The following is a 23,381-nucleotide window of genomic DNA, read 5'->3' on the forward strand; positions in this document are numbered from 1 at the left end:
AATGCAGAGGGAGATGGGTTCACATCTCACCCACCACCTGACACTCACTGCCAGAACTTGGTCTCCAGTGTCAAGTGACCGTGAGAATTTTGTGTTCATAGCATGTGGCCATCATAGGAGAATTTAAACAAAAAGCCAAAGTTCCTTGTACATAAAACCCTGCAGGTATTGACCAGAAGCCAAGCTTTCACATTTAGCAGTGAAAGGACAAGGAAAGAGTAGTCTTGTCGGAAAGGAGATTTTTAAATGGACAAACAAAAAGAGATGTCTTGAAGCACAGCACGATATAGCACATGATCACATGGGTCTATAAAATCATTAAAATATGAAAATAACAAATAAAAAGTCTACGCATATTTCCTTCTACTTCCTCAGTTGATATTCACCTTCCTTCATCTCCTAAGAGTTAAGTGTAACTCAAGTGGTCCTGGAACCCTCTCCCTGTTAACCCCACCTGAGAGTTGTTCCCTACCTGAGTTCTCTTCTGCATCACTGTTGTTAATATTTTCCAGGAAGCAGTCTGCAGAAAGACAACCAGGAGCAATAATACAGTTATTATACAAGTTGACCCACCCATTTCTCCTCCTCAGCTTGGCTCACACAGCATCACCCTGGTCTTTCTTCCAGGTTCACAGACCTCCCCTGTGTTTGTGGAGTCAGAGCCTTTCAACAAGATGTCGATCCCAGTGCAAAATTTCATATGAGAGAGAGATGCTGACAGAATCCCATTGTAACCTTACACTTCTACAGGCCCAATATAGCTTTTACATTCAAGCTTGCAAAGCTGCAATTCCAACAGTTATGGACACACTGGAGATATGGCTACTCTGATCAACAAATGTGTGTTTTTTGTGATTTTTAAAAAATATGTTAATTATTGTTTGAAATATGTTAATTATAGATAGGGAGATCTGACTACTGCCTACTACATTGGAAAGTTCAGCTCTCATAGCTCCAAAGACAAGGAAAAGGTAATTAATTGCCTCTTCAGGTTTTTCTCTATTGTAGACAATTTGATGCCCTGATGAGATCATTCATATATAGGTATACCTGGGGCTCTTGAACCTAGGCCAGGGATTGGGAGAGTGCTTGTGAACATTAAAATAGTAAGATGAACACTCAGATTCAAAGCAAATTCCCTGTAGGGGGCTCACTTGTAGGCAGTGGTGAAGGGAATGGCCCAGAGCTCCTGTCTGACAAGTAACTAGAGAGTAGGTACAGAAGGGAGGGAAGGGACATTCACAGTCTTCAAAAGCCCATCTTTCCCATCCTTGACTCTAGAGGTCCCAAGCAAGGCAACACAAAAGGCCCCTTAGGAAGTGAAATATTTGTGCACTGAAAACCATAGAATGCTTTTGAAAGAAAGACGAGACAAGTAATCAGAATACCATACTATATTCATTGACTGGAACATTTAGTGTTGTTGACCTTCCTATACTCCTAAAAGTGATGTACATATATATTGAAACCACTCACAAAGTCTCATGTCATTTTCATAAAAATGGAAAGAAAAAATCCCCAAATACTGAAATTTATGCAACCAAAGAGAAACCCAAAGAACAAAACTAATCTTAAGAGCAAAGAATGACAATGGGGTCTTCAGGCTTCCTGAATTCAAAACAGGTAAGAATGCCACAGTAGTCAAAACTAGTACAGCTACTATGGAGAACAGTGTGGAGATTCCTTAAAAAACTGGAAATAGAACTGCCTTATGATCCAGCAACCCCACTGCTGGGCATACACACTGAGGAAACCAGAAGGGAAAGAGACACGTGTACCCCAATATTCATCGCAGCACTGTTTATAATAGCCAAGACATGGAAGCAACCTAGATGTCCATCAGCAGATGAATGGATAAGAAAGCTGTGGTACATATACACAATGGAGTATTACTCAGCCATTAAAAAGAATACATTTGAATCAGCTCTAATGAGGTGGATGAAACTGGAGCCTATTATACAGAGTGAAGTAAGCCAGAAGGAAAAACATAAATACAGTATACTAATGCATATATATGGAATTTAGAAAGAGGGTAACAATAACCCAGTGTACGAGACAGCAAAAGAGACACTGATGTATAGAACAGTCTTATGGACTCTGTGGAGAGGGAGAGGGTGGGAAGATTTGGGAGAATGGCAATGAAACATGTAAAATATCATGTAGGAAACGAGTTGCCAGTCCAGGTTCGATGCACGAGGCTGGATGCTTGGGGCTGGTGCACTAGGACGGCCCAGAGGGATGGTATGGGGAGGGAGGAGGGAGGAGGGTTCAGGATGGGGAACACATGTATACCTGTGGCGGATTCATTTTGATATTTGGCAAAACTAATACAATTATGTAAAGTTTAAAAAAAAAAAAGATAAGCATAAAAAAACAAACAAACAAACAAAAAAACTGTGTTCCACCTGCAGCAAAATAGGCAGAGACACCAATGAATCATAAGGAGGGAATCTTGAATAAATTCACACATGTGAGGCCAAATGATCTTTGCCAGGGTTCTAAAATGACAAATCAAGAAAAGATGGTCTCTTCAACAATCAACAGAAAGGCTACTGATGGAATGAGAGGAAGTATCTGCAAACTTTGCATCTGAATAAGGGGCCAATATCCAGAATATATAGCAACTACTACAACTCAGCTTCAAAACAACAAAAGGCAAATAACTGACTTTTAAAAATGTGTAAAGGCTTCAATAGATATTTTTTCATAGAAGACAGAGAAGTGATCAATATACATAGGAATAGTCCTCAACATCAGTAAGTATTAGTGAAATGGAAACCACGTCAAACCACCTTTCAGGTTGTGTATTTTAAAAAGAATGTAAAAGATTTTGGCAACAGTGTAGCAAACTGGAAATTTTGTACCTATTGGTAAGAATGTAAAATGACATAGCCATTATGGAACAGTTTGGAAGTCCCTCAAAATATTATTAAGAGACTGATCTAAGATCCAGGAATCACTCTTTTGAGTTTATGTCCAAAGAAGATAAAATGAGAATGTTCAGGAGATATCTACAATCACATATCCATTGCCATATTGTACACAAAATCTAAGAAAACCGCCCAGTGTCTATGGGCAGATAAATAAAAAAGAAAATGGGGTGTACACATACACTGGAAGCCTTTCAGCATTTAATAATGAAGGATACCTTGTCATTCGCAGCACTGTGAATGAAGCTTGAGGATACTGGTAAGAGTGAAATAAGGTAGTCAATGAAGGACAAATACTGCACAATTCCATTTACCTGAGGTTTCTAAAGGAAAATTCAGATAAGCAGAGAGTGGAAGGGTGGTTCCAAGAACTGGGAGGAGGCTGACAGAGGGATTATCTGTTTAATGGTTATAAAATTTTTGTTGCAGGATGGAGAAGTTCTAGACACAAGCTGAACAACACAGTGCACTGAATTAATAGGACTGACTGGACACTTCAAAGCTTAAGAGGCAAAGCTGGCCTGAACTTCATCTATGCTTTTAAGTTCCTCCTTTCTCAGACTCCTCTAGACCTGGGTGTGGCATGTGGGTACCACCAGGGATCCCTGCAGAAGGAAGGAGCCTCCCCAGTACTGGGGGCCATGATTGAAGGGGAAAGATTCATTCTGAGGCTCTAATAGGAAAGAGTTTGAATGATGGAAATGGCAGATGAATCATGACCAATCAAAATGATATAAGACCTAGTAAGAAATGGGATTTATGACTAAATGAAGGTGTAATTGGCCCAGGAGGGGGATACTAAAACACAGTTTTGTTTTTTATGAATTGTATAGGGCTTCACTGGTGCCTCAGTGCTTAAGAATCTACATGCTAATGCAGGAGATACGAGCTCAATCCCTGGTCTGGAAAGATTCCAAATGCTTTGGAGAAACTAAACCCGTCAGTGCACCACAAGGACTGAGCCGTGTTCTAGAGCCCAGGAACCACAAGTGCTGAGCCCACCTTCCAAAACTACTGAAGCCCAAGAGCCCTAGAAGCCATGCTCTGCAACAAAAGACGCTGCTAAAGTGATACACCTACGCACAACTAGAGAGATGCCCTCATTTTCCACAAGCAGAGAAAACCCTGCAGAGCAATGAAGACCCAGCAGAGCCAAGAAGAAATTCAAGAAAAATTAAAAAGACTCCAGGGTAAACATTTTCCTGGGTAGTGATGAGATTTGTCTTTCAGGGTATTGGATGTTCACTTGGTATAAAATCAATGGATACAGTGAATGTGTATACTTGGTTTAATTTTTATGTACATACTCGTTAATGGTACATGGTGATGGGAAATTTTTTGGGGGAAGTTGACACCAGTAACAGTGATGTTTAAGGTGACAAATATCGAGGAAAGCACAAGACAGAAAATTCACAGACACGTGGAGAATCACACTATTCATTACACACAGAGACACACCCAGTCCCATGGACACAAACCTACACTATTAACCATAGTACAGCTTCCTCCTGGAACTATAGTAATCAGCCACATTGCTCTACTCATACATTACTTTCTATCACTAGGGCCCCTATACTCATCGCCAGCAGGAATTTGAAATCAGTTTGGCCTCTACACTAAAACCGGAGAGAAAGCCCCAACTTTCTCATCTACAAAGTTTTTCTCCCAAAGTGAATGATTCTACAATACATACCATTTTCACATTCTGAAAGGGCCACCTGCAAGTACAGAAGAGAAGACACTATGAGGATAAGATCACATAGATGCACACTCTTTGGTTCATTTAGTGACAGTTCCTGATGAAGAACAGTGGTGGAGTTCAGCAATATCAGAACACACATACTCAGGATGAAAGGCAAGATCTTTGCCTGGAGGATGGAACTTCTAAGATCGTTTGGGTTGGAAATTGCAGAATTCTTTTCTTAGAGGAAATCTGACTGCAGGAGAGAGAAATCTGTACTCAACAGGATGTAATGGATGCTAACAATTTTAATATCCTGTGGACTGATCTGGTAATAAGTATCTCACTCTACATTATCCCAACCAAGGAAATCGTCTCTATCTGAAATGAACACCTTCAAAGACTCATAACCGAATTCTACTCAAAAAGAAATGAAACAGTATTTCTATCTCAGACCAGAAAAAAATAAAAATAAAAAAAAAGAACTTTCCTTGGAGACACATGGAGTCTCTTTGGTCCTGTCACAAGTTGGGTTGACTGGCAGGTCCTCAGTGAAACCTAGGGGACACAGAGTAGCTGTTAGAATGCTAGAGAGGAGGCTGAGGAATCATGCAGGATTTTTTCTCTTTGTGTGGACATGGGGTGGTGTGTATGGATGTGGGAGGTTAATAAGCATGGACTGAACGTGTGTTCCTCCATCCTCTTGGAGGAGGAAGGAAAGTAAAGGAGAGGAGGGAGCAAATGAAAACACATCTTTGGTTTTCTAGCTAGAGGAATCTAATCAACATGAAATATTCAATCTAAAAAATGGAAAACTCTAAAATGTGTGTATTCTTCAATGAAAGAGACCCATGACTCCTCCTGCTTGTTTGCTGCTGCTGCTGCTAAGTCACTTCAGTATGTCAGACTCTGTGAGACCCCATAGACGGCAGCCCACCATTTGAGCTCCTGCTAAATCGCCACTGTCTCCTGATTTTTCCCAGATCACTCTTCCTCCGAGATCCACAGTTGCTGCTACTCTGTTCATCATGTTTTCTATGAGACTTTGCACTTGATTTAAAGTAAACTCTGTTAGAGGACTGAAATCAATCCTGGGCAAAGTATGCTATTCTATTAATTCACTAATTGCTTGTCTTAGAGAAAATCAAATACACAAGATTTTATATTATTGAATTCCTACCATTTAAAAATAGCTATTATGAATAATATAGTATTTTTCTATCAATATTCATTTTCTATACAGTGTGTACATGCCCACTGAGCCAGTAGCTGCCCATACTCACAGGGGCCATCTGTTTAGTGGGACAGCTGATTATAGAAAGCACAGTTCCTCCACCAGGTTTTCCTGGGGAGCTAGAGGGACAGAGTAGCTCTTAGGACACAGGTGAGGCTACTCACCAGTCACTCAGCTTTTTTTTTTTTTTTGATAGGGACAAGGGGTGAAGTGTATGCATGAAGGGGTAAGTAACTATGGACTAAGCTGCTGTTGAATCATCCTCTTTGCTGGATGAAGGAGAATAAACGAGAGGAGCAGGAAAGAAATGAAAGAGAGCCTCTGCATTTTAACAAGTGATCTAATGATAACCTAAACAGTGGGGGAAAAGGAAACACTAAAATGCATTCCAGCTTTAAATGACAGAGATGAACATCCCTCCTGCTTGTTTGGAGCATCTGCTAAATCAGCCCAGGATTTCTTCCTAGATCACTCCCTCCCCAAGATGCAAAGTTGCAGCTATTGAAATGAACAAGTTTTCTGTGAGATTTTGTTCTTGATTAAAAGCAAGCTCTATTAGAGGACTGAATTCAATCCTGCCTTTGCAAATATCTATTATCAATCATGTGATATTTTTTCCCAGTCTTCACTTTCCAAACAATATTTGCATGTCCACTGAGACAGTGGCTGTCCACAATGAGAGAAGTGATACATTTAATGGGACAGTTCATTATGGAGAGGAACCAAGGGTGAATGCTGACTGTCTGTGACCCAGCGCTTTAGGAGATTACAACGACTCATAGTCATGAGGCTAACTATCAAAATCAAATGTGAGATCTATTTGACACATTCCCTAGAGTGTGTGTTACCAGGTTTAATCAATGTAGGGCTTGTGGTAATATCATCCAGTAAAATGAAATATCTCCCTGATGATAATCTGCTTTATTCCTTGTTTAAGCATGACACTAGCATCAAGAGATAGGACCAACATTGTCTACACAAGGCCGCAAAACTCTAACAATCTGTGAGTTCACCAGGGGATGCAAACCCCGAGGTGCCTTTCACAATAATGACTGTGCCAAAGTTAGCTGTTAATCCACTTTTCTTGCCCTGGTTTTGGGACCACTGTGCCAACCTTATAATGATGGGCACGGTCTGGACCTCGAGCTTATAGTACCTCCAGGTATAAACATAGATGCAGGGACCCCTTGTTTCATGACTAGGATTTCAAGGATGAGTGATTAGTTCAGGTGAGGTGTGCAGACCAGAAACACTGGAAGCCCCCTAGGTTCTAAGTTTGGCTTTTCCACTTAGGAGGACAAGGGCTTGGGCCATTTTTCTCAGCAGCATCTTCATCTGAGGAAAATGAATATTAATGAAACTTGAGGAATGGCTGAGTTGAGGAAACAATCAGGTAATGTATAATCAGTGGGCAGTGGTGATGAGAAGTGTTTAGAAAGTTCACAGTTGACTTGTGCTGTGTAAGGGGGAAAAATCTCCTGAGGAAACACACATACACACACTTTAAGAATCACATCACAGGGGCTTACACATGGGCCCCCAACCCTGATTCATACAAACTCACATCATCTAAAAGATGTGGTTGTTTCCAGGGACCATAGAACACAGACATTGTTCTTAATGTGAGATCAGTCTTTTCTCAGAACCCCCAACCCTCACTCCCATTATAGGAATCCAGCATCAGGGTGACTCTGCAAAGCTAGCTGGCAAGAGAGCCCCACAATCATCAGCTAAATTGTTCCTCAGCAGAGGGACGGTTGCTGAATATTTACCATGTTCATTGGCTGCTCCGGCTGCCTGTGATTAGAGAAAAGAAAACAGTGTGAGGGTGGCAGCGTCATGTGTTCTCTGCAGTAACTTTTATGTTATCTGATTTTTTTGTTTTCCTCAGGTAACTAAACTCTTTAATAAATCATTCATTCCAAAATAAAACAGAGAGGACCTTTGTTGAAAAGACTGGGCTCTTTCATTTAAGATCTTTCAATTTCAAGGAGGAAAAATTTCTACTTAGGAAAGTGCCTACAGTAGTAATTGATAGTACTTTTAGTGTCCTTTTGAATCAGGGCTGTGTTTATAACAGATTTAATGTCAATATTTCACCAGCAAGGAATTTCATACATAAGTGCTAATATACATTGTCTGATTACTATAACTGTATTTCGCTGAACAAAACATAAAGAAGTGAGGCAGCAGTCTATGTGAGACACAGAGAGTTGAGCTTACCTCCAGGGGATGCAGGGGCGGCTCCTCAGCCCCAGCCTGGGGCAGATCCAACACCAGGTGCTCCTGGGGAGCTACAGGGAAACAGAAGGCCATCAGGACAGATGAGAGGCTGCTTCCAAAGATCTCAGGCTTCTTTTTTGTTTGTTTTATGGGACATGGGGTGCAATGTGTACATGAGAGAGGTTAGTAACTATGAACCGAACTGTTCTTGAATCCTCTTCTTTGCTGGATGAAGTGCAAAAAAAGGAGACAAGCAGGAAGGCAATGAAAGAGATTGGCTGCATTTAACTGGTGATAACCAAACTGATGGGGAAAAGTGAAACATTACAATGCATGCCAACTTTCAGTGACAGAGACGCATGTCCCTCCTGCTTGTTTAGAGCTTCTGGTACATCACACCTATCTTCTGGATTTCTTCCTAGATCACTCAAGCCTCAGGATCCACTGTTCCAGCTATTGTACCTACCAAGTCTGGGAGACTTTATTCTTGATTAAAGGCAAACTCTTGTTAGAAGACTGAATTCAATACTACCTTTCCAAACAGCTGTTACCAATCATGTGATGTTATTTCCCAGGCTTGATTTTCCAATGTTTGCATGTCCACTGTGTCAGTGCTATTCACACTCACAGAAGTCATACTTTTAGTGGGACAGTTCATTATGGAGAGGAAGCATGGAGTGAAAGTTACTCTCTCTGACCCCACTGTGCATGAGATTTACAACAAGGATCATGGTCACTAGACTATCATTTTCCACTGTGAGCTTTATTTGACAACTTCCCTTGAGTGTGTACTACAGGATTTAATCAATGTGAGGTTACAGTAATGTTACCCAGTACAATGAAATACATCTTTGATGAGAATATGCTTTTGTCCTTGTATAAACAAAGACAGGAACACCAACATATATGACTTCCACTCTACAAAAGGTCATGCAACACTCAGAATCTGTGAGTTTACCAAGAGGATCTGAGTCCCGATTACTTTTCCCAATAATGACTGTGCCAAAGTTGGCACTAATCTAACTATGGTTACCCTGGGTTCCTTGAAACGGTGACCACCTTATAATGATGGGCAGGATCAGGACTCCTGGACCTACTAGTACCTCCAGGGATGGACATTGATGTAGGGACCCTGGTGCCCCATGACTGAGGATCACATGACTGACTGGTAAGAGCAGGTCACTCCTCCAGAGGAGCCAAATTGGGATCAACACTAGGTACTCAGTTTGGCTTTTTCACTACGAGGTCAAGAATGTTGGGCATTTGTATCATTTCCATCTTCACCTGAGGAAAATGAATATTAAGCTAGTTTGAGGAATGGATTCCCTGATTGCTCAGTTGTTAAAGTGTACACCTGCAATGCTGGACACCCCGTTCGATCCCTGGGTTTGGAAGATCCACCAGAGAAGGGAAACACTACCCACTCTAGGATTCCGGCCTAGAGAATTCCATGGACTCTAGTCCATGCGGCCTCAAAGAGTTGGACACAAACTGAGTGACTTTCACTTTGGCTTTTGAGGAAAGACTGAGTTGAGGAAAGAATCAGGTAATGTATAGTCAGTGTGCAGTGGTGATGAGAAGTATTTAGAAAGTTCACAGTTGACTTGTGCTGTGTAGGAGGGAAACATGTCCTGAGGAAACACACATACACACACCTTAAGAATCACACCACACAGGCTTACACAAAGGCCCCCAACCCTGATTTACACACACTCACATCATCTAAAAGATGTGGTTGTTTCCAGGGACCATAGAACACAGACACTGTTCTTTCTTTGAGATCAATCTCTTCTCAGAACCCCCAACCCTCACTCCCGTTAGGAATCCAGCATCAGGGTGACTCTGCAAAGCTAGCGGGCAAGAGAGCCCCACAATCATCAGCTAAACTGTTCCTCAGCAGAGGGATGGTCACTGAATATTTACCATGTTCATTGGCTGCTCCGGCTGCCTGTGGTAAGAGAGAAGAAAACAGTGTGAGGGTGGTAGAATCGTGTCTTCTCTGCAGTAACTGTTATGTTATCTGATTTTTTGTTTTCCTCAGGTAACTAAACTTTAAAAAAAATCAATCATTCCAAAAGAAAACAGAGAGGACCCTTGTTGAAAAGGCTGGGCTCTTTTACTTAAGATCTTTCAGTTTCGAGGAGGAAAAAATTCTACTGAGGAAAGTACCTACAGTCGTAATTGATGGTATTTTTAGTGTCTTTTTGAATCAGGTCTGTGTTGATAACAGATTTAACATCAATATTTCACCAGCAAGGAATTGCATACGTAAGTGCTAATATACATTGTCCGATTACTATAACTGTATTTCACTGAATGAAACGTAAAGAAGTGAAGGAGCAGTCTTTGTGAGACACAGACAGTTGAGCTTACCTCCAGGGGTGGCAGAGGCAGATCCTCAGCCCTGGCCTGGGGCAGTTCCAACACCAGGTGCTCCTGGGGAGCTAGAGGGAAACAGAAGGCCATCAGGACAGAGGAGAGGCTGCTTCCAAAGATCTCAGGTTTCTTGTTTGTTTGTTTGATGGGACATGGGGTGCAATGTGTACATGAGAGAGGTTAGTAACTATGGACTGAGCTGTTCTTGAATTCTCCTCTTTGCTGGATGAAGTACAACCAAGGAGGCAAGCAGGAAGGCAATGAAAGAGATTGGCTGCATTTAACTGGTGATAACCAAACCAATGGGGAAATGTGAAACATTACAATGAATGCCAGATTTCAATGACAGAGACCCATGACCCTGCTTTCTGTTTATAGTTTCTGGTAAAACACACTATCTTCTGGATTTCTTCCTAAATCACTGCATCTGCAGGATGTGCTGTCTCAACTATTGTACTTAACAAGTCTGGGAGACTTTATTCTTAATTAAAAGCAAACACTTGTTAGAGGGCTAAAGTCAATACTACTTTTCCAAATAGCTATTATGAATCATGCAATATTATTTCCCAGGATTGATTTTCCAAACAATGTTTGCAAGTCCACTGAGTCAGTGGCGGTTCACACTCACAGAAGTCACACTTTTAGTGGGACAGTTCATTGTGGAGAGGAAGCATGGAGTGAATCTGACTGTCTCTGACCCAGCTATGCATGAGATTTACAACAAGAGTCATGGTCACTAGATTATCAGTTCCACTCTGAGCTTTATTTGACAATTTCCCTTGAGGGTGTACTACAGGGTTTAATCAATGTGAGGTTATTTAATGTTACCCAGGACAATGAAATACATCTCTGATAGAATATGCTTTTGTCTTGTGTAAACAAAGACAAGAACACCAACACATATGACTTCCACTCTACAAAAGGCCACACAACACTCAGAATCTGTGAGTTTACCAGGAGGATATGAGTCCCGATTACTTTTCATGATAAAGACTGTTCCAACGTTGGCATTAATATAACAATGGTTACCCTGGGTTCCTTGACACTGTGCCCACCTTATAATGATAGGCAGGATCTGGTACCCTAGACCTGCTAGTGCCTTCATGGATGAACATTGACACGGTGACCCTCCTGCCCCATGACTGGGGATCACATTGCTGACTAGTAGGAGCAGGTTACTCCTCCAGAGGAGCCAAATTGGGATCAACACTTGGTACTCAGTTTGTCTTTTCCACTAGCAGGTCAAGATCTTGGGGCATTTGTATCATTTCCATCTTCACCTGAGGAAAATGAATATTAAGCTAGTGTGAGGGATGGATCCCCTGATTGCTCAGTTGTTAAAGCATTAGCCTGCAATGCTGGACACCCTTGTTCGATCCCTGGGTTTGGAAGATCCTCCGGAGAAGGGAAACACTACCCACTCCAGTATTCCGGCCTGGAGAATCCCATGGACTCTAGTCCACGCAGCCTCAAAGAGTTGGACACAAACTGAGTGACTTTCACTTTGGCTTTTGAGGAAAGACTGAGTTGAGGAAAGAATCAGGTAATGTATAGTCAGTGTGCAGTGGTGATGAGAAGAGTTTAGAAAATTCACAGAAATTTCCCTCTTAGGGAAACAACACCTGAGGAAGCACACATACACACACCTTCAGAATCACATCACAGGGGCTTACACATGGGCCCCCACCCTGATTCAAACAAACTCACATCATCTAAAAGATGTGGTTGTTTCCAGGGACCATAGAACACAGACACTGTTCTTTCTTTGAGATCAGTCTCTTCTCAGAACCCCTAACCCTCACCCCCATTAGGAACCCAGCATCAGGGTGACTCTTTAAAGCTAGCTGGCAAGAGAGCCCCACAATCATCAGCTAAACTGTTTCTCAGCAGAGGGACGGTCACTGAATATTTACCATGTTCATTGGCTGCTCCGGCTGCCTGTGATAAGAGAGAAGAAAACAGTGTGAGGGTGGTAGAATCGTGTCTTCTCTGCAGTAACTGTTATGTTATCTGATTTTTTGTTTTCCTCAGGTAACTAAACTCTTTAAAAAATCAATCATTCCAAAAGAAAACAGAGAGGACACTTGTTGAAAAGGCTGGGCTCTTTCACTTAAAATCTTTAGGTTTCAAGGAGGAAAAAGTTCTACTGAGGAAAGTACCTACAGTCGTAATTGATGGTATTTTTAGTGTCCTTTTGAATCAGGTCTGTGTTGATAACAGAATTAACATCAATATTCCAACAGCAAGGAATTGTATACATAAGTGCTAATATGTATTGTCAGATTATTATAACTGTATTTCACTGAATGAAACATAAAGAAGTGAAGGAGCAGTCTTTGTGAGACACAGAGAGTTGAGCTTACCTCCAGGGGTGGCAGAGGCAGATCCTCAGCCCTGGCCTGGGGCAGTTCCAACACCAGGTGCTCCTGGGGAGCTAGAGGGAAACAGAAGGCCATCAGGACAGAGATGAAGCTGCTTCCAAAGATCTCAGGTTTCTTGTTTTTTATTTGATGGGACATGGGGTGGAATGTGTACATGAGAGAGGTTAGTAACTATGGACTGAGCTGCTCTTGAATCCTCCTGTTTGCTGGATGAAGTACAACCAAGAAGACAAACAGGAATGCAATGAAGGAGATTGGCTGCATTTAACTGGTGATAACCAAACCAATGGGGAAATGTGAAACATTACAATGCATGCCAGCTTTCAATGACAGAGACTCATGACCCTGCTTTCTGTTTAGAGCTTCTGGTAAATCATACCTACCTTCTAGATTTCTTCCTAGATCACTGCATCCTCAGGATGCAGTTTCAGCTATTGTACCTACCAAGTCTGGGAGACTTTATTCTTGATTAAAGGCAAACTCTTGTTAGAAGACTGAATTCAGTACTACCTTTGCAAATAGCTATTATCAATCATGAGATGTTATTTCCCAGGCTTGATTTTCCAAACAATGTTTGCATGTCCACTGAGTCAGTGGGGGTTCACTCTCACAGAAGTCATACTTTTAGTGGGACAGTTCACTATGGAGAGGATGCATGGATTAAAGCTGACAATCTCTGACCCAGCTGTGCATTTGATTTACAACAAGAGTCATGGTCACTATACTATCACGTTCCATTCTGAGGTTTATTTGACAGTATCCCTTGAGTGTTTACTGCAGGGTTTAATCAGCGTGAGGTTATGGTAATGTTACCCAGTACAATGAAATACATCTCTTTTGATATACTTTTGTCCTTGTATAAACAAAGACAGGGACACCAACACATATGTCTTCCACTCTACAAAAGGCCACCCAACACTCAGAATCTTTGAGGTTACCAGGAGGATATGAGTACCAAGATTCTTTTCCCAATAATAACGTTGCCAAAGTTGGTGTTAATCCACCTATGGTTACCCTGGGTTCCTTGACCACTTGCCCACCTTATAATGATGGGCAGGATCTGGACCCTTGGACCTGCTAATACCTCCTGGGATGGATATAGATGCTGAGACCCCCTTTCTGCATGACTGAGGATCACATTGGTGACTAGTAGGAGCAAGTCACTCCTCCAGAGGAACCAAACTGAGATCAACCCTAGGTACTAAGTTCGGCTTTTCCACTAGGACATTAAGAATTTTGGCCATTTGTCTAATTACCATCTTCACCTGAGGAAAATTAATATTAAGCTATTTTGGGGAATGGATTCCCTGATAGCTCAGTTGTTAAAGAGTCTGCCTGCAATGCTGGATACCTGTGTTTTATCCCTGGGTTTGGAAGATCCCCTGGAGAAGGGAAAGACTACCCACTCCAGGATTCTGGCCTGGAGAATTCCATGGACTCTAGTGCATGGGACCGCCAAGATTTGAATACAAACTGAATGACTTTCACTTTTGCTTTTGAGGGAAGACTGAGTTAAGGAAAGAATCAGGTAATGTATAGTCAGTGTGCAGTGGTAGTGAGAAGTCTTTAGAAAGTTCACAGTTGACCAGTGCTGTGTAACAGGGAAACCCTCCAGAGGAAACACACACAGACACAGAGCTTCAGAATCACACCACTTGGGCTCACACATGGGCCCCCAACCCTGATTCACACAAACCCACAACATCGAAATGATGTAGTTGCTTCCAGGTACCGTAGAACAAAGACATTATTCTTTCCTAGGAGATCAGTCTGTTCTCTTCACCTACAGCCGACACCCCAAGTAGGAATCTAGCATCAGGGCCACTCTCCAACCAGAGCCAGAGAACCCCACCTTTATCAGTTGGATTGTCCCTCGGCAGAGTGATGATCCCTGAATATTTACCGTATTCACAGGCTTCCCCGGATTCCTGTGATTGCAGAGAAGAAAACAGAGTGAGTGTGTCAGGATCTTGAGTTTTCTGCACTAAGTCTTCTATTATCTGGTTTTTGTCCTCAGGTAACTAGCACTCTTTATTTCAGTGTCTCCAAAATAAAACAGACAGTCTCCTGTTGGAAAGACTGGTCTGTTTCATATTAGATCTCTCAGTTTTAATTTGACCAACGTTTACAAATTGTTTTTCAAGAAAGAAAACTTTCTGCTGAGCAAAGTACCTACAGTAATAAATGATGCTGTCTTATTTAAATGTCCTTTTGAATCAGGACTGTGTTAATAATAGATTTATCCTCTCTACTTTCCCAGCCAAGGATTTACATGCCTCAGTGGTAACATAAATTCTCAGATTACTATAACTGTGTTTGACTGAAAGGAAAATAAAGAAGTGAAGCCGCAGCCTTGCCCCGGTTAAGAAAGCTGCACTTACGTCCACCATCCTCAGAGGCTCGTCCTCAGCCCCGGCCTGAGGCAGCTCCACCGCCATGTCCTCCTGGGGAGCTGGAGGGACACAGAACAGCATAGGGACACAGGTGAGGTGCTCACTAACCTCTCAGGAGCCTTTTTCATAGAAGGGGCATGGGGTGGAGTGTATGCATAAGGCATTAGTAACTATGGACTGACTTGCTGTTGAATCATCCTCTTCATTGTATAAATAAGAGTAAATCAGAGGAGCAGGTAACTTCTGTATTTTAACTAGTGATAACATAACAGTTCAGGCAAAAAGAAACACTGGAATTCATGCCACCTTTCGATGACAGAGACTCATGAAACTCCTGCCTGTTTATATCTTCTGCAAAACCACCCCTATCCAGAAGGATTTCTTCCTAGATCATTGCCTCCCCAGGATTCAGTTTCAGCTGGTGCACTTATTAAGTTTTCTGTGAGATTTTGTTCTTGACTAAAAGCAATCTCTGTTAGAGAACTGAATTCAACCCTACCTTGCCAAATAGCTATAATCTATCATGTGATGTTTCTTCCTAGTCTCCATTTTCTAAACAATATTTGCACGTCCACTGAGTCAGTGTCTGTTCACACTCAGTGAAGCCATACATTTAGAGGGACAGTTCATCATGGAGAGAAAGCACGGGGTAAACGTTGACCTTCTTGGACCTTGGTGTGCAGGAGGTTTACAACAAAAGTCAAGGTCACCAAGGAGAGTGTCAAGTTCCACTGTGAGATCTATTTGACACCTTCCCTTGAGAGTGTGCTACAGGGTTTAACCAATGTAAGGCTTATGGTAATGTCACCCAGTACAATGAAATATCTCCCTGGATGACACTCTGCTTTTGTCCTTGGTTAAGCAATGACACTAGCACCAACAGATATGGCCTGTACTGTCTAAATAAGGGAACACAACTTTCAGATCTTTGAATTCACTAAGAGGATATGAATCCCAAAGTGCCTTTCACAATAATGACTGTGGCAATGTTGGCGATAATCCACCTATGTTTGCCCTGGGTTCCGTGACCACTGAGCCATCTTACAATGATGGGCACAATCTGGACCTCTGGAGCTCTAGTACCTCCAGGCATAAAAGTAGATGCAGTGACCCCCTTGCTCCATGACTGAGGATCCCATGGTTGAGTGATAAGTGCAGGTCAGGGGTCCAGAGCAGACACACTGGGACCACCCATAGGTTCCCAGTTTATTCTTTTCCAGTTTGGAAGTCAAAAGCTTGGTCCACTTTTCTCAGCACCATCTCCATTTGAGCAAGATGAATATTAACCAAACTTGAGGAATGACTGAGATGAGGAAAGAATTAGGTAATCTATAGCCAGTACACAGTGTGTTGAGAAGTGTTTAGAAAGTTCACAGTTGACTTGTGCTGTATAAGAGGGAAACATCTCCTGAGGAAACACACACAGACAGCTTGAGAATCACACTGCATGGGCTCACACATGGGACCCAAACCCACGCATCTAAATGATGTAGTGGTTTCCAGGTACCATAGAGCACGGACATTTTCTTTCCTGGGAGATCAGTCTCTTATCTGCACCCCGTGCCTTCACCCCCTTTAGGAATCCAGCATCAGGGCGACTCTCCAAACAGAGCTGGCAAGAGATTGCCACATTCACCAACTAGATTATTTTCAACAGAGGGATGATCCCTGAATAATTACCATGTTCACTGGCTTGTTCACAGGCCTGCAATTAGAAAGAAGAAAACAGTGTGAGGGTGTCAGCATCTTCAGTCCTGTGCATTCAGGTCTTTTGTTCTCTTTTTCTTTTCAGAAAACCAAATGGGAATGTGCTGTTGCGTCCATATCCCCAAAATAACACATAGAGGACACCTGTGGGAAAGGCTGGAGCTCCTCCAGAAAAGCACTCCAGCTCATTTTCACCAGTAATTAAAACTTTCATTTCTGGAAGGAACACTTTCTGCTGAGGAAACTGATCCCAATTCCAGTTTTTAATTTATGTTGTAATTTTTGAAAAACAACCTTTTGAATAAGTTATCTGCTAGGAGAAATTCATCCATCAAATTAAAAACTGTTTATATGAACTGTCTTGACTATTTTGAACCTTTATCTGAATTCAGCTAGAAAATAAAGTCATGGAGCAACACTTTTATCTCAGATGAATAGGAGGCACTTACTGTGGAGTTGGGCAGAGCCTCTTCCTCTAACATTGAAATGGATAGCTCCTCAAGCTGGTCCTCAGGAAGCTCTAGGAGGACATAGAGGAATTTTCAGGACATTTGTGATGCTGATTGGGAAGACATGTTAATATGGACACATCGGGGGAGTGTGTGGATGTGGGTGGTTAATAAGTGTGGACTGAAATCTGTTGGACAACCTTTATCATGGATGGAGGAAGGCAAAGGAGATGAATGTTTCAGAAATGAGTCAGAGAGCCTTAAGCTTTCTGGCTAAGGGGAACCTGATTGACTTGGAAGTCGGTTTGACAGAGGGAAGCACTAAAAATCACACTATGCTTCAGTAGTCATGTACTGTTGTGAGACTTGGACCATTAAGAAGGCTGAATGCCAAAGAATTAATGCTTTAGAATAGTGGTGCTAAAGAGACTCTTGTGATTTCCTTGGACAGCCAGGAGATCAAACCAGTTAATCATAAAGGAAATCAATCATGGATATTCATTGGAAGGACTGATGCTTAAACTTCAATACTTTGGCTGCATGATGTAAAGATCAGGCTCACTCGAACAGCCCCTGATGCTGGGAAAGACTGAGGGCAGGAGGAAAAGAAGGGGCCACAGAGGATGAGATATCTGGATAGCATTATCGACTCAATGGACATGAATTTGAGCAAACTCCAGAAGATAGTGAAAGACAGGTCAGCCTGGTGTGCTGCTGTCCATGAGCTCACAGACATAAACTAGGGACTGAGCATTGTCATAAAAAATACATTGTATTTATTCTTTTCATTATTTTTAAGAATTAAAAAGTTCCATCAGTTCAGTTCAGTTGCTCAGTCGTGTCCGACTATTTGTGACCCCATGAATGGCAGCACACCAGGCCTCCCTGTCCATCACCAAATCCCAGAGTCCACCCAAACCCATGTTCATTGAGTTGGTGATGCCATCCAACCATCTCATCTTCTGTCATTCCCATCTCCTCCTGCCCTCAATCTTTCCCAGCATCAGGGTCTTTTCAAATGGCTCAGCTCTTCACATCAGGTGGGCAAAGTATTGGAGTTTCTGCTTCAACATCAGTCCTTCCAATGAACAGGCAGGACTGATCTCTTTTAGGTTGGAATGGTTGGATCTCCTTGAAGTCCAAGACACTGTTCAGAGTTTTCTCCAACACTGCAGTTCAAAAGAATTAATTCTTTGGTGCTCAGCTTTCTTTATAGTCCAACTGTCACATCCATACATTACTACTGGAAAAACCATAGCCTTGACTAGATGGACCTTTGTTGACGAAGTAATGTCTCTGCTTTTTAATATGCTGTCTAGGTTGGTCATAACTTTCCTTCCAAGGAGTACGCGTCTTTTAATTTCATGGCTGCAATCACCATCTGCAGTGATTTTGGAGCCCAGAAAAATTAAGTCAGCCATTATTTCCCCATCTATTTGCCATGAAGTTCTGGGACTGGATGCCATGATCTTAGCTTTCTGAATGTTGAGCCTTAAGCCAAATTTTTCACTCTCCTCTTTCACTTTCCTCAAGAGGCTCTTTTGTTCTTCTTCAGTTTCTGCCATAAGGGTGGTCTCATCTGCATATCTGGTGTTATTTATATTTCTCCCAGCAATTTGATTTTTCTGTATTCACAGTTTAGTGTACCTATCAACACCATCTACATCTTTTTCATCAGATCCAATATAACCTCTGTACCCATTAAGTCATAATCCACCTTCTCCATTGCCTCCTTGCTTTGGTAATTTCTATTTCCAACTTCCATTAGTTAGCCTATTCTGTGTACCTTAAACCAGTGGAATCATACAATATTTGTCTTTCTGTGCCTGCCTTATTTCACTAACTATAATAAATGTTTGTGTTAATCATTCATCCACTTTATAGCATATCAATCTTTAATTCATTTTTATGGCGGGATAGTATTCCATTCTGAGTACATACCACATTTCATTTATCCATTCATCACATGATGGTCTTTGGGGTGTTTCTAGTATTTACGTACTAATAATACACTGTGAATATTAGTGTGTAGATTTCTGTAGGGTAGTATAATTTAAATGTGCATATTTAAAATACCACTGAATACAAATACAAATACTGAACACAATACAAAGTGTGAATGTTAGGTGAACTAACAATGTTAGACTTTGAATTACTAAAATATGTATTTTCTCACTAATTGTAAAAAATGTAGCACACATATGTTATCTGTGAGTAGAATTTAATAGCTGAAACTGAAGTGATATGATATTGGAATTTTCTGTATAATCCATACAACTTTTATGTCAATGTAATCCTGCTTTAAATAAAGTCTAATGATTTAAAGAAACCTTGAAACATGACTTCAGGGGGGAACACATCACAGCTAGTGTTAAAAAATTAGCTAATGTCCAAACCATAGCTAGAGACCATCTTCACTTTTAAGCATGAACCAAATGTTGAATTTAGAATGCATATTTCCTTTCATTGTTAAAGCAGTACCAACTGATATACTTTCAATTTGAACACATGAAATAAAAGAACATTGCTTAATATTTCTGTTTTTTTTTCTTAAATATGAGGCCCTGAACATACTACAATAATTATTCTTGAATGAACTTAATGAGAAAATTTCCACAGTACCTTCAGTTGAGTCAGTTAGAGGGTGCACCCTATTATGTGGCCAACAACAAACTCTCTTCATCCAGCTGGCTCTTGATGTTCTTGACATTTGAGGGGTGTCGCTTCTCACCTTCTGGATGAGACATCCTGTGAAATGGTGAGAGGTGTCGACATGTTGCCGGCACAGGACCACCCGGGAACTAATAATAATTGATCCATAATTCAATCCTCTGGTCCCCTTCCTCACCAGATGCCTCGCAAGGCCTCCTGAATCCAAGGTGGACTTAGGAAGATCTGCAGTTTGAGGTGCACTGAAAACATCCAACAGACTGGCTGTGTGTGCAAATATCTCTATTTAACTGAGACCTAGAAGCTCAGCAAAACATGGTGACCATGGCTGATGGACTGGATTCAAATCACATTTAGGAGAAGCAGGTACTTGGGAAAGACATATGGGTACCTCTTTGCCTCAGTTCCCTGTCCTGAGTTGGAGAAATGTTAACATGGCCTATTTTTAGTATTATGAGGCCAAGAATGATTAAGTACAGGTAAAATATTAGAAAAATAAAGGAGGGACTTCCCGGGCAGTCCAGTGGGTAAGAATCTGCCTCTCAACGCAGGGGACAGGGTTTGATTTCTGGTCGGCAAACTCCGGTCCCACATGCCTCTGAGCAGTTAAGCCCACGTGTTGCAACTACTGAGGTCAAGGACCACGAGTAGAGAGTCAGTGCCCTACAACGAAAGAGCTGCACGATGTCATGAAGATTCCACGTGCCACAACTAAGACCCAATGCAGCCAAATAAATAAATGATAGACAGACAAATAAATAAATAGAAAAGTAAAGGACTGGTGCTTCATAATGCCTCTGTAAGTGTTCAACCTTGAATGATGGCAAGAATAAGATGGACCTTCAGTACTGGTTGAAAGCAGAGAGGACATTTGGATGGCTCCAGTAAGTGGGGATGGAAGCTTATTCTTCAGCTTTTTCACCAAAACAAGTTTTTATAGCTCATGGAGAGTATCTATTATCACCTCTTCGGACACCCAGCCCTGTTCAAGAGGAAGGGTGGCCAAAGTGTGGGCTGTAATCCATATGTTACATTAGATGGTGTTGAAATTTAGAGAGATGAAGTGATTTTCCAAGGGTCACACAATAATAAATAGTGGATCTGGGACAGGATTGTGATGGTTCCCTGAGGACACAGATGCCTGCACCCCTGAGACCTGTGCTAAAACCCCTTAACCAGGACCTCAACCCTACTTCCAACTCAAATTATTCTGTCCCTAGTTTTCTGGGGATGAGAGCTGATGCCCTGAAGAAGATGCCTCAGCCTTAAAAAGAGCTCAAGTCCTCCTTCTACCACTCGTCTCTATATCTCAGTTCCTGATCCCAAACACAAATTTCCTCTGAGCAAAGCCCCTCAGAAAGACCACAGGATTCCAAGTCTGTCCATCCTCCAAAGCTTCTTCACACACTCAACCATCTCAGGAGCAGCCTTCCCAAAGCCCAGTTCACCTTGCTAAGTGACCAGGGGTCTGTTTGGCCAACAAGTTAGCTCAGAGTTCAGAACCTTCTAAACCAAAGGCCACATGATGTCTCTACCAAGAATTAGCTTCCCTTTAACTTGACCAAGTCTAGATGAGCAGTTAATGTGAGTTAACTGGGGAGGTGGTCATCTGTGCTGGCCTTTGGTGTCTTAATTAAGTCTGAGATGCTCAAAGCCTCACAGCTGATCTGAACTCTTATTTGAGCAGCCTGGACCAAGTGCTAGCTAAGAATGGGCAGGAGTTAAACCTTTCCCTACTATAATTCTGACCCTATCAACTTCTCATCATGCTCTAGACCCTGGAGTGGAAGACAACAGAGTCCCATATTCTTTTTGAAAATCATCTCCATCCTCACAGCCTGGAGACTGTAACCCTAGATTCTCCTTGAGGATCAACAGACAGGCTCTCCTTCCCTTAGTGACCAAATGTTCATCCTACCAACCCAACAACACTATGCCATCTCACTAAACTCCTTGGAAACAGCCAAACAATGATTCAGCCCACATCCACCCATGGGAATCCGACCAGTAAATCCCAGTTTCTTTCCTTATTAAGTCTCTAGATTTACACTGCTAGTGTTTGTAGATTTAGGCAGCAGCATTTGAGAACAGTTGAGATGTAATTCCCTTTACTATAATGTCAGATGTTGGGGAGACATCATGGTTCTCTTCTGTTAGTTCTTTCCATCTGTTCTCTGGTAAGAGTGTGTACAAAACTGGCATTGGGAAATTGGAAATTTAGGAATATATTTAAGGCAGCCAGCTGACAGGAGAATCAAAACATAATTTAAGGAAAAATACAAAACTATAAGACACAGTTATAACTCTGTAGATAAATTAGAGTGATGGAAAAGAAACATAATAAGATGAGGAAAATTCATCAGTAAAGGTTAACCAGCCCATTTGAAGGAACAGCGTTCAGATGATCAGTGTGAACCTACCTCCCAAACAATTCAGGTTGCCCATTTCTCTTTGCCACCATACATGAAGCTCTCAGCTCGCAAACACACTGAATGCGGAATGTGTATCACCACATTACCAAGGCGACCACACATCACAGAACCTTCAGAATTAACTGAATTCTGCACAGGATGAGTCCAACTGCCACTGTCCAATTGCTACTGTCATTCCATGGACAAGTTTGGCTTTTCAGAGAAAACATTTTATTTCAAAAATTGAATCTCAGGCTCATACATTCCTCTCTGATTATGAAAATAATTTATATGAATGAAAATGTTCTGTCCCCAAGTATAGCTGATAGTGAACATTTCGGGGTGAGGAGGGACAAATCTAACACATTGAGAATAAAAACAGATTCTATTATTGATTAGAATATCATCTTGGTACTGATCACAAGTTTGTGCTTCTAACACAGTGAGGAGAGAAAGCCTTACTGCAGGGCCACACAAGGAGAAAAGACAGACAAACAAAAAAAGCTGAGCACCCAGAAAACTTTCAGGAAAGTGCTTTTCTAGGAAAGCTGAGGGAGTGGCCTGGTTACTTCTGGGGTCAGAGTCTTTGTTCCTGAGGTCAGGTCATGGTCAGGTCACGATGTTCTTGTGGTGTTGGTGGTGGTTTATTCACTGAGTCAAGTCCGACTCTTGTGGCCCCATGGACTGTAGCCTGCCGGGCTCCTCCATGGGATTCTCCAGGCAAGAATACTGGAGTGGGTTGCCATTTCCTTCCCCAGGGGACCATCCCAACCCAAGAATCAAACCCAGGTCCCCTGCACTGCAGACAGGTTCTTTACCGATGGAGCTAAGAGGGAAGCCGTAATGTTGCTGTAAACCTCCCCACAAAACAAATGCTACTCTCACTTCTGACAAGAAAGCATCAGGTCGCAGGCACCACCCTCTAC

At 41.9% G+C, this 23,381-nt stretch overlaps 1 protein-coding gene across 1 annotated transcript; it reads right to left on the reverse strand.

Annotated features, from left to right (window-relative positions):
- Window positions 1-4,954: 4,954 nt before the first annotated feature.
- LOC104970253 (uncharacterized) lies at window positions 4,955-22,539 on the reverse strand. The gene is made up of 14 exons (XM_059875856.1): window positions 22,465-22,539; window positions 19,997-20,122; window positions 17,375-17,445; window positions 16,899-16,923; window positions 15,207-15,277; window positions 14,729-14,753; window positions 12,808-12,878; window positions 12,358-12,382; window positions 10,442-10,512; window positions 9,992-10,016; window positions 8,069-8,139; window positions 7,618-7,642; window positions 5,098-5,169; window positions 4,955-5,028 (listed from the first exon to the last, which is right to left on the reverse strand). The coding sequence occupies exons 1-14, from the start codon at window positions 22,487-22,489 to the stop codon at window positions 4,955-4,957; spliced, it is 777 nt and encodes a 258-aa protein (XP_059731839.1). The 5' UTR covers window positions 22,490-22,539.
- Between the last annotated feature and the right edge of the window lie 842 nt (window positions 22,540-23,381).

This window comes from Bos taurus, chromosome 16, assembly GCF_002263795.3.
Source record: "Bos taurus isolate L1 Dominette 01449 registration number 42190680 breed Hereford chromosome 16, ARS-UCD2.0, whole genome shotgun sequence".
In the NCBI taxonomy this organism is placed as follows: Eukaryota; Metazoa; Chordata; class Mammalia; order Artiodactyla; family Bovidae; genus Bos; species Bos taurus.